We start from the raw sequence: 12,020 nt of genomic DNA, 5'->3' as shown, positions 1-12,020 counted from the left end.
AGAGTGTTAGTGTAGGAATGTAACACCGTTTACAATGGGATGGTTTCAGTGGCTGGGTCAGAATATTACAGAACAACCGTTGAATTCTGACCTAAAACAAATTGTGAATCATAATATGACCTTTTGTAACATGACGTGCAAAGTGTGCGTAATATACTCACCTGGATACTGGAGGGTTAAGGAATAAGGTTTTTTTTGAGAAAATCTGGAATTCATGAATAAATTCACTGCAGGAGTAAATGATGTGCTTTAGCTCAAAGGCAGGAGGTGATTGGGTCATTTTAATCATATTATTATTGCAAAAACACAAAGGACACAAATACTTCTACCATTATTTTGGTGCATGACTAATAAAAAAATGTATAAATCAGTCACTCTGTCAATCAGCAAGGAGTAGTTTTGACCGAGCACCGAGTAGTAGAACACAACTGAACCGAACCTATGACTGAGAAGGTCTACTGCACTGAATATGCAGATGATGTCATATTTTACATAAACAAACCTATGACTGAGAAGGTCTACTGCACTGAATATGCAGATGATGTCATATTTTACATAAACAAACCTATGACTGAGAAGGTCTACTGCACTGAATATGCAGATGATGTCATATTTTATAAAACCATTCAGACCTGCTGTGATCAGCTGAAGTGTAAAACCTTTTAATAGATTTCATGTGGTGTACAAGGCGCTGTCTGTGTGAGGAAACTCTGCTCAGGAAGAAAATACCAGATTTGTTCTGATCCCAATCTGAGGGATTTTAATTAATCTGCTTAATCTGCTCACAAACACACTGACACACTACACAAACTACACACACTACACACACTACTGTAGTATCAGTCTAATTCACTCCTGGTTTGGGGGTCATTTTTAGGTGGTTTTTGAGTAATGTTAGGTGGTTTTGGGGTAATTTTTGGGTGAATTTTGATGATTTTTGAGTGGTTTTGGGTGAGTACAAAAGAGCACAAATAATATTTTATCAATTTAGAGTTAGAACATTTCAAATCATAATCATTGTTGATCTAAATTCAGTCCAAACCATCTGTGAGTCATTTTAGAAACAAAGAGAAGAATTGAACCCAAATGAACCATTGCACTGAGATCCAGGTGGATCTGCTCAGTCTGGTGTTGGTCTGGTTCAGTGGATCCAGGTGGATCTGCTCAGTCTGGTGTTGGTCTGGTTCTGGACATTCGTCAGTTTGGGTTTCTAATAACAGTCCCACATGAAACTGAATCCTAATCCAGGGGTGTCAAACATGCATCCTGGGGCCAAATGCGGCCCCCCCAAAGGGTCTAGTTCAGCCCCTGGGATGTTTTTACCAAGTGCAAAAATTCCACAGTCTTGAATTGAATTAAGCAAAAACAAATTTAGCTTGAATTAAGGAAAAAGCTTGGATTAAGCCAAAAAAAAAAAAAAAAAAATCTCAAATTTAGCAAAAAATCTTGAATTAAGCCAAAAAAAATCTTCAATTAAGTGAAAAAAATCTTCAATTGAGCCAAAAAAAAAATCTTCAATTAAGTAAAAAAAATCTTGAATTAACAACTTAATTCTTTTTCTTTGTTTTAGTGCAAAAAAAATCCCATTAAATTGTGAAACTCTTTCCATTTCCAAACTCTCCTGTACCAATAAAATGTGACTAACCTGAACAAATGTGTCCAACCTGAAATGTCTGTATTAAATTCAGTCCAGTTTGAACTCTTTTCTTCCTGTTCCTCAGTGTTTAGTGTCTTTGGAGATCTGATCCAGAATGCACATGGACTAATGAGAAGTGGAGGAAGAAGACTGAGAAAATTACACAAAATTTTCTTATGTTTTTTAATTTAAATTTCAGTTTATTCAGGTTTTTTTTTTTGGATAGTTTATAAAAGTATTTTCATAATTTAATGGGGGGGTTTTACGCTCAAACACAGACATAAATGGTCAGTTGTCATTATTTCTGGGTCCTTCTGTGCTCTTTTTTCTGGTCCGGCCCACTGCAGATCAAATGTAGCTGAATATGGAACTGAACTCAGATGTCTTAAACCTTTGTGTGATTTCAGCTCTGAAGTCGCAGAAGGTGACGCTGGTGTCCTGTGGGAGGAACCACACACTCATCTGTACAGGTTAGACTGGCTTTAATGGTTCTGTCCCAGTACAGGAGGATGGGAGCGCTTGGTCATGTGTGTTTGTTTGTTTGTTTATTTGTGTGTTTGTTTGTTTTGTTGTAGCTCAGGGGAACGTGTTTGCCGCCGGTGGAAACAGTGAAGGTCAGCTGGGACTGGGAGACTGCGAGGAGAGGACGTCCTTTCACAGGATCCGTTTCTTCGACTCGCACGGACCAATCAGAATGCTCTCTGCCGGCTCCAACACCTCGGCCGCTCTCACAGGTGACCTGGGGGTCAAAGGTCAAAGATTTTCCCATTGTCCAAGTTATTTAGTACCTGTTTAAAATGAGACCAACCTATATTGTTTCCCATTTTCAATAAATGCAAACGTTGTAAATGTTATTCTAAATGAGTGGATTTAGTAATTTTTGTTTTATTTTGGACTAAAAATAAAGGAGTGCATAAATATTTGATTGAATATAAATTTTTAATGCGTTAAAATATGATTTTTTTTTTCATTATTTATTTTACTGTTATGGAATTCAGTCATAGTTACTGCAAAATTAGATATACACATTTCAGTGGATAATTCAAATGTATTGAATTTATGTTTATTTTTAAGTGTAATTAAAGAGCTTTATATTTTTAAGAACACTTGTTGCTATCTTAATGTTATCTTAATGTTAATCAATAAAATTATCATGGTTAGTAAAAATGTTAAAACATGGATAAATCCGATTTTAAAAAGGCAGTAGTTTGATTTGAATGTGCCGGTGGTTTTGGTGTTGGATTTATTTCCTGTTCACAGACAGCGGTAAACTGTTCATGTGGGGGGACAACGGCGAGGGGCAGATCGGCCTGGGGAAGGAAAGCCACGCCTCTTCACCGCAGGAAGTGGGCGTGGGACGGCCAATCAGCTGGGTTTCCTGTGGATACTACCATTCTGCCTTAGTGACAGGTGAGGCCGTGGACACTACCATTCTGCCTTAGTAGAACAGAACAGAACAAAACAGAACAGAACAGAACAGAACAGAATAGAATAGAATAGAACAGAACAGAACAGAACAGAACAGAACAGAACAGAATAGAATAGAATAGATCTTTAATGTGACTGTAACAGGAAGAATGAAACTCAGTTTAGCAGCAGATTCTTCCAGTGCAAATAGACTGTAACTAAATGAAACACAATTATACTAAAAAAAAAAGGCTGAAAATATGCAAAACTACAAAGAACTATTAAAAATACAGAAAAGGCCAACTCCATACTACAGACAGAATAAATATATACAACACATGAAGGATATACAAGGTCCAGTTCAAAACAACTATAGTATTCAAATAATAAAAGGATCCATTCATGAACTGAAGCTCTGAAGACGATGTTCAAAATGACGAATATTTGAACGTTTGTGTCTGCGTTCTCCAGTGGACGGAGCTCTGTACACGTTTGGTGAGCGCGACAGCGGTAAACTGGGTCTGAGCACCGACCAGCTGACCGGACACCGAGTCCCACAGAAGGTCAAGACCATCGGCCGACCGGTCAGCCAGGTGGCCTGTGGAGGAGGACACACGGTGGTGCTAACAGGTGAGAACTGACCAACGACGCTAACACTGACGCTAACAGGTAAGAACTGACCACCGACGCTAACACTGACGCTGACAGGTAAGAACTGACCACCGACGCTAACACTGACGCTAACAGGTAAGAACTGACCACCGACGCTAACACTGACGCTAACAGGTGAGAACTGACCACCGACGCTAACACTGACGCTAACAGGTGAGAACTGACCACCGACGCTAACACTGACGCTAACAGGTGAGAACTGACCACCGACGCTAACACTGACGCTAACAGGTGAGAACTGACCACCGACGCTAACACTGACGCTAACAGGTAAGAACTGACCACCGACGCTAACACTGACGCTAACAGGTAAGAACTGACCACCGACGCTAAACACTGACGCTAACAGGTAAGAACTGACCACCGACGCTAACACTGACGCTAACAGGTGAGAACTGACCAACGACGCTAACACTGACGCTAACAGGTAAGAACTGACCACCGACGCTAACACTGACGCTAACAGGTAAGAACTGACCACTGACGCTAACAGGTAAGAACTGACCACCGACGCTAACACTGACGCTAACAGGTAAGAACTGACCACCGACGCTAACACTGACGCTAACAGGTAAGAACTGACCACCGACGCTAACACTGACGCTAACAGGTGAGAACTGACCACCGACGCTAACACTGACGCTAACAGGTGAGAACTGACCACCGACGCTAACACTGACGCTAACAGGTGAGAACTGACCACCGACGCTAACACTGACGCTAACAGGTGAGAACTGACCACCGACGCTAACACTGACGCTAACAGGTGAGAACTGACCACCGACGCTAACACTGACGCTAACAGGTAAGAACTGACCACCGACGCTAACACTGGCGCTAACAGGTGAGAACTGACCAACGACGCTAACACTGGCGCTAACAGGTGAGAACTGACCAACGACGCTAACACTGACGCTAACAGGTAAGAACTGACCAACGACGCTAACACTGACGCTAACAGGTGAGAACTGACCACCGACGCTAACACTGACGCTAACAGGTGAGAACTGACCACCGACGCTAACACTGACGCTAACAGGTGAGAACTGACCACCGACGCTAACACTGACGCTAACAGGTGAGAACTGACCAACGACGCTAACACTGACGCTAACAGGTAAGAACTGACCACCGACGCTAACACTGACGCTAACAGGTGAGAACTGACCACCGACGCTAACACTGACGCTAACAGGTAAGAACTGACCACCGACGCTAACACTGACGCTAACAGGTGAGAACTGACCAACGACGCTAACACTGACGCTAACAGGTAAGAACTGACCAGCAGTGGTGCTCTGCTGCCGTACGACCGGGAACAAGCAACACTAAGTGTGTCTGAATGAACCTGTAAAGACGTGAACCCACAACCATGCACTGAGGGAACTACTGTTTAAGACCTGCTGAACACTTAAGTACAGTGGCCCAGAGGGGGAGCAGCCCAAAAAAATTATACACGGTAAGAAAAAAAACTGAACAACCGAATAAAATTATACACTATTAGAAAAAAAAAAACAGAACAACCCAAAAAAATTATACACTATTTTTATTACTTTTATTGCTATTATTATTGTTATTGTTGTTACCTCCGCCAAGGAGGTTATGTTTTTGTCAGGGTTTGTTTGTTTGTTTGTCTGTCTGTCCGTTAGTGTGCAACATAACTCAAAAAGTTATGGACAGATTTGGATGAAATTTTCAGGGTTTGTTGGAAATGGGATAAGGAAGAAATGATTACATTTTGGTGGTGATCGGGGGTGGGGGGGCCCACGGGGGGGGAGGGGGGGGGGGGGGGGGGGGGGGGGGGGGGCACTGATCAGCCTTGGCGGAGGTCTGCGCTCTCCGAGTGCTTCTAGTTATTATTGTTATCACTAGTTATTACTATTATTTATTTATTTATTTATTATTTTTTGTTGTTTGTTTGCTTATCACTCATTTATGTACCAGTACTTATATTATGTTGGTTGATTTTTGTTTTGATTTCACCGTCTACATGTTCAAAAAACAGAAGTTCCTTCTTTCATTCCTTCTTTTTGGGAAGTCTTGTGGCAGTTCCAGGCTGAAATAATCCGTCTAAAGTGAACAGAAGTTAAACCGAAGCCTTGTTGTTGTTTGTTTTTCCCCAGACGACGGCGTCTACACGTTCGGCCTGGGTCAGTACGGTCAGCTGGGACACGGGACCTTCATCTTCGAGTCGCGGATTCCTCGTCAGGTCGAACACTTCCAGAAGGGTCGAGTGTGTCGGGTGGACTGTGGGGAAAACCACACGGCCGTCGTCACCGGTAACCTGTCACCGCTCGAAACGCACACGCTCACTCCAACTAGGACGAACACACGCTATATCTGTATTATACAGAGGTGTCAAACATAAGGGCAGGGGGCCAAAACTGGGCCACCAAATGGTCCAGTCCGGCCAGTGGGATGGATTTACAAAGTGCAACAATTACACAAAAAAACAGAAAAGGGTCATTCCATGGCAATTCAACCAATGGTCCCCACATGACCCCATCAGAAAATTCTGAAAAAATTTACACTTGTTCACCTTATCTTATCTTATCTTATTTTGTCTTATCTTATTTTATCTTATCTTATCTTATCATATTTTGTCTTATCTTATTTTATCGTATTTTATCTTATCTTGTCTTATCTTACTTTATCTTATGTTATCTTATGTTATCTTATATTATGTTACCTTATCTTATTTTGTCTTATCATATTTTGTCTTGTCTTATCTTACTTTATCTTATCTTATCTTATCTTATCTTAACATAGTAACACGTATATAATGACAACTCCAAATTTTTTCCTCAGTTTAACGTGAAAAAAGTCAAATTACATTATGAAATAATTTACAGTTCCAAATCCTGTCGTAGTAAAGTGTGAAGAACATGAACAAAAGTGAAAAAGAAGTGCCACTTTAACTTTAAGGTAAAGCCTGTAATTCCAGCCCCTAACAGAAGTCCTGTCCCTTATCCTAGTTGGAGGAAGTCGTAGTTGATCATTTGGAATCAGAAATGATCTGCCTTGGCAGAGGTCTGTGCTCTCCAAGTGCTTTTCTAGTTTTTTTAAAGGAATATGTTTCTTTTTGTAACTCTCACTGGTTATCACATGACCCTAAATTACAATCTGACAAAAAAGAAAAAAAAAAATCCAACAGAGTAGCATAATCCAGTTGTAGTAGAACAGGGCTGTCAAACTCATGTTGGGTCACTTCCACATTCAGCCTAAAACAATATAAGATGGGCCGGACCAATAAAATAATCTAAATAATACAAGAACTTATAAATACTGTCAACTCCAAAGTTTTCTGTATATTTCAGAGTAAAGTCAAATTCCATAATGAAAATGTTTACATCTACAAACTGTACTTGAACATAACATGAAGAAATATGAACCGGAAAATTCTGAAGAAAAATCTGTGCAATTTGAACAATGTTACGCCTCAGTTTATCGTTTATACATGTGCATCACACAAATACACCAAACATTTTACAACAAGGCAGAATATTAGTACAATTCCACTTACTTTTCTTAAGATATTTCAAGTTGTTAATTTTTTTTTAAAAGGCTAGTCTGTAAATGTAAACTCTTTGTGTAATTTTACTTTCTTTTTTTTTTCTTTTTTTTTACACTAAAACAAAAAGGAAAATTTGCAGTTTTCATTATTTATAGTTTATTATGATAGTATTTTAGCTGGTCTGACCCACTTTAGATTGAATTGACCTAAAATTATTTTAACATCCTTGACTGTTAATATCTTAAGTGTCATTTTTGTATTTCACAAATTCATCCTACAGGGCCGGATTGGACCCTTTGGTGGGCTGGTTTGGGCCCCTGGGCCGCAGGTTTGTGTAGTAGAAGATTGTAACTAGAATAGGTTGGTTGACTTAATAACCGTAATCATGTAAAGAAAATTCAGATGAGTAGTTGTACTTTTACTGGTCCGATCCACTTCACTTTGGTCTGAACCTGGAACCTTCTTTTGTTTTGTAAAATAAAACAAACTGTAACTGTGAATAACCATAAAATTTGCATTTTTTAAAAGATATTTTTTCTTTTTTGACAGAAGAATACAGTTAAAATACATTTGCAAATGTATTGTAGTGTCACAAATATTTCTTTTCTATTTATGAGATTAAACTGTTCATTTAAAGTTTAATACTGTAAAAAAAAAAATGTTAAAACCAGATAAAATTACTGACAGTTAACAGTAACAGAAGTATTAGTTCTGTCAGTTGAACCAGACTTGTTTGTTCATTGACAAATATCTTGTGTAATTACAGGAGGTTTCACAACCAAAATGTTGAATAAATGTATTTTTGTGAATGTATAACATGTATAAGCACTGATAAACTGTCCAAATACAGTTTTTATCAGTGGATTGGACAACTGAGTCTCACTGAAAATTATTTATGTATATATTTATAGGGAATTGGATTGTTTTAATACATGTAAATATTCTTTTGTGTTTTTTTTTCAGACAGCGGTTTACTGTACACGTTCGGTGACGGTCGACATGGAAAACTGGGCCTGGGGGAGGAAAACTTCACCAACCAGTTCAAACCCACACTGTGTCCACGCTTCCTCCAGTACCACGTTCAGGCAGTAGGTGTTCGCATTCACATTCAGACGCCCTCATTATTCTGTTTTAGCCAAAAAAATCACAACAGTCCAAGTGTCCCTGGACGCCAGCAGCATGTTCTGTGGGAATCAGAACCAGTTGAATGTGTGAGGTTCTGCTCTGTGTTCCAGTCCTGGTTCTGTTCTGTGTTCCAGTCCTGGTTCTGTTCTATGTTCCAGTCCTGGTTCTGTTCTATGTTCCAGTCCTGGTTCTGTTCTGTGTTCCAGTCCTGGTTCTGTTCTATGTTCCAGTCCTGGTTCTGTTCTATGTTCCAGTCCTGGTTTGTTTCTGTGTTCCAGTCCTGGTTCTGTTCTGTGTTCCAGTCCTGGTTCTGTTCTATGTTCCAGTCCTGGTTCGTTTCTGTGTTCCAGTCCTGGTTCTGTTCTATGTTCCAGTCCTGGTTCTGTTCTGTGTTCCAGTCCTGGTTCTGTTCTATGTTCCAGTCCTGGTTCTGTTCTATGTTCCAGTCCTGGTTCGTTTCTGTGTTCCAGTCCTGGTTCTGTTCTATGTTCCAGTCCTGGTTCTGTTCTGTGTTCCAGTCCTGGTTCTGTTCTATGTTCCAGTCCTGGTTCTGTTCTGTGTTCCAGTCCTGGTTCTGTTCTATGTTCCAGTCCTGGTTCTGTTCTATGTTCCAGTCCTGGTTTGTTTCTGTGTTCCAGTCCTGGTTCTGTTCTGTGTTCCAGTCCTGGTTCTGTTCTATGTTCCAGTCCTGGTTCTCTTCTGTGTTCCAGTCCTGGTTCGTTTCTGTGTTCCAGTCCTGGTTCTGTTCTATGTTCCAGTCCTGGTTCTGTTCTATGTTCCAGTCCTGGTTCGTTTCTGTGTTCCAGTCCTGGTTCTGTTCTGTGTTCCAGTCCTGGTTCTGTTCTATGTTCCAGTCCTGGTTCGTTTCTGTGTTCCAGTCCTGGTTCTGTTCTATGTTCCAGTCCTGGTTCTCTTCTATGTTCCAGTCCTGGTTCGTTTCTGTGTTCCAGTCCTGGTTCTCTTCTATGTTCCAGTCCTGGTTCTGTTCTATGTTCCAGTCCTGGTTCGTTTCTGTGTTCCAGTCCTGGTTCTGTTCTATGTTCCAGTCCTGGTTCGTTTCTGTGTTCCAGTCCTGGTTCGTTTCTGTGTTCCAGTCCTGGTTCTCTTCTATGTTCCAGTCCTGGTTCTGTTCTGTGTTCCAGTCCTGGTTCTGTTCTATGTTCCAGTCCTGGTTCTGTTCTGTGTTCCAGTCCTGGTTCTGTTCTGTGTTCCAGTCCTGGTTCTCTTCTATGTTCCAGTCCTGGTTCGTTTCTGTGTTCCAGTCCTGGTTCTGTTCTATGTTCCAGTCCTGGTTCTGTTCTATGTTCCAGTCCTGGTTCTGTTCTATGTTCCAGTCCTGGTTCTGTTCTGTGTTCCAGTCCTGGTTCTGTTCTATGTTCCAGTCCTGGTTCTGTTCTATGTTCCAGTCCTGGTTTGTTTCTGTGTTCCAGTCCTGGTTCTGTTCTGTGTTCCAGTCCTGGTTCTGTTCTATGTTCCAGTCCTGGTTCGTTTCTGTGTTCCAGTCCTGGTTCTGTTCTATGTTCCAGTCCTGGTTCTGTTCTGTGTTCCAGTCCTGGTTCTGTTCTATGTTCCAGTCCTGGTTCTGTTCTATGTTCCAGTCCTGGTTCGTTTCTGTGTTCCAGTCCTGGTTCTGTTCTATGTTCCAGTCCTGGTTCTGTTCTGTGTTCCAGTCCTGGTTCTGTTCTATGTTCCAGTCCTGGTTCTGTTCTATGTTCCAGTCCTGGTTCTGTTCTGTGTTCCAGTCCTGGTTCTGTTCTATGTTCCAGTCCTGGTTCTGTTCTATGTTCCAGTCCTGGTTTGTTTCTGTGTTCCAGTCCTGGTTCTGTTCTGTGTTCCAGTCCTGGTTCTGTTCTATGTTCCAGTCCTGGTTCTCTTCTGTGTTCCAGTCCTGGTTCGTTTCTGTGTTCCAGTCCTGGTTCTGTTCTATGTTCCAGTCCTGGTTCTGTTCTATGTTCCAGTCCTGGTTCGTTTCTGTGTTCCAGTCCTGGTTCTGTTCTGTGTTCCAGTCCTGGTTCTGTTCTATGTTCCAGTCCTGGTTCGTTTCTGTGTTCCAGTCCTGGTTCTGTTCTATGTTCCAGTCCTGGTTCTCTTCTATGTTCCAGTCCTGGTTCGTTTCTGTGTTCCAGTCCTGGTTCTCTTCTATGTTCCAGTCCTGGTTCTGTTCTATGTTCCAGTCCTGGTTCGTTTCTGTGTTCCAGTCCTGGTTCTGTTCTATGTTCCAGTCCTGGTTCGTTTCTGTGTTCCAGTCCTGGTTCGTTTCTGTGTTCCAGTCCTGGTTCTCTTCTATGTTCCAGTCCTGGTTCTGTTCTGTGTTCCAGTCCTGGTTCTGTTCTATGTTCCAGTCCTGGTTCTGTTCTGTGTTCCAGTCCTGGTTCTGTTCTGTGTTCCAGTCCTGGTTCTCTTCTATGTTCCAGTCCTGGTTCGTTTCTGTGTTCCAGTCCTGGTTCTGTTCTATGTTCCAGTCCTGGTTCTGTTCTATGTTCCAGTCCTGGTTCGTTTCTGTGTTCCAGTCCTGGTTCTGTTCTATGTTCCAGTCCTGGTTCTGTTCTATGTTCCAGTCCTGGTTCTGTTCTGTGTTCCAGTCCTGGTTCTGTTCTGTGTTCCAGTCCTGGTTCTGTTCTATGTTCCAGTCCTGGTTCTGTTCTATGTTCCAGTCCTGGTTCTCTTCTATGTTCCAGTCCTGGTTCGTTTCTGTGTTCCAGTCCTGGTTCTGTTCTATGTTCCAGTCCTGGTTCTGTTCTATGTTCCAGTCCTGGTTCGTTTCTGTGTTCCAGTCCTGGTTCTGTTCTATGTTCCAGTCCTGGTTCTGTTCTGTGTTCCAGTCCTGGTTCTGTTCTGTGTTCCAGTCCTGGTTCTGTTCTGTGTTCCAGTCCTGGTTCTCTTCTATGTTCCAGTCCTGGTTCGTTTCTGTGTTCCAGTCCTGGTTCTGTTCTATGTTCCAGTCCTGGTTCTGTTCTATGTTCCAGTCCTGGTTCGTTTCTGTGTTCCAGTCCTGGTTCTGTTCTATGTTCCAGTCCTGGTTCTGTTCTGTGTTCCAGTCCTGGTTCTGTTCTATGTTCCAGTCCTGGTTCTGTTCTATGTTCCAGTTCACTTTAACCTACTATAAAAACAAAAGGACAAAAAAAACCAACATACACCAAAAAAATATAAAATCTAGAAAAATGTATATAATTTATTGCATAAATAACACACAGATGTTTAACGAACCTTTTCACAGACTTTAAAAGTGAATACTGGTTCCAAATATTAGGTATAGAAAATTAAAACTGTAATAAATTCAAACTCTACTCAGATATTTGACATTAAAGCAGATCTGTACAGAGGGTTTTTCCCCTAAAAGTGCGGTAATCAAACACAGTTATCATGAGAATTGGAATTTAAATGCTAATACTAACCATCTGTGATTTTACCGCCGTTTATCGTTCTACCGGTAATGGTTCCATCCCTGTTGGTGACCCTGCAGAAAACTGGATTTGTGTCTTTCTTCATGTGCCAGGTGTCTAATAAACATGGGATTCATGTTGTTTTGAAGCTCTTTGTGGGTGTGCAGGGGCCTGGGTTCACTAGGCCATAAAACCCTGTGTGTGTGTGTGTGTGTGTGTGTGTGTGTGTGTGTGTGTTTGCCGTTGCCTAGGCGACCTGTGGAGGCTGCCACATGGTGGTGCT

General features: G+C 41.5%; 1 protein-coding gene across 1 annotated transcript in view; it reads left to right on the top strand.

Annotated features, from left to right (window-relative positions):
• LOC115416696 (X-linked retinitis pigmentosa GTPase regulator-like) overlaps positions 1–12,020 on the top strand; it is a 28,729-nt gene that overhangs the window by 15,731 nt on the left and 978 nt on the right. The window contains exons 5-11 of the mRNA XM_030130543.1: positions 2,044–2,106; positions 2,212–2,370; positions 2,897–3,046; positions 3,515–3,673; positions 5,839–5,994; positions 8,193–8,317; positions 11,989–12,015. Of these exons, the coding sequence (XP_029986403.1) occupies positions 2,044–2,106; positions 2,212–2,370; positions 2,897–3,046; positions 3,515–3,673; positions 5,839–5,994; positions 8,193–8,317; positions 11,989–12,015 (839 nt within the window). The remainder of the gene's footprint in view (positions 1–2,043; positions 2,107–2,211; positions 2,371–2,896; positions 3,047–3,514; positions 3,674–5,838; positions 5,995–8,192; positions 8,318–11,988; positions 12,016–12,020) is intronic.

This window comes from Sphaeramia orbicularis, unplaced genomic scaffold (genome assembly GCF_902148855.1).
Source record: "Sphaeramia orbicularis unplaced genomic scaffold, fSphaOr1.1, whole genome shotgun sequence".
Taxonomy (NCBI): Eukaryota; Metazoa; Chordata; class Actinopteri; order Kurtiformes; family Apogonidae; genus Sphaeramia; species Sphaeramia orbicularis.
The sequence above is the reverse complement of the archived record's forward strand: the minus strand, read 5'-3'. Positions and strand labels throughout refer to the sequence as shown.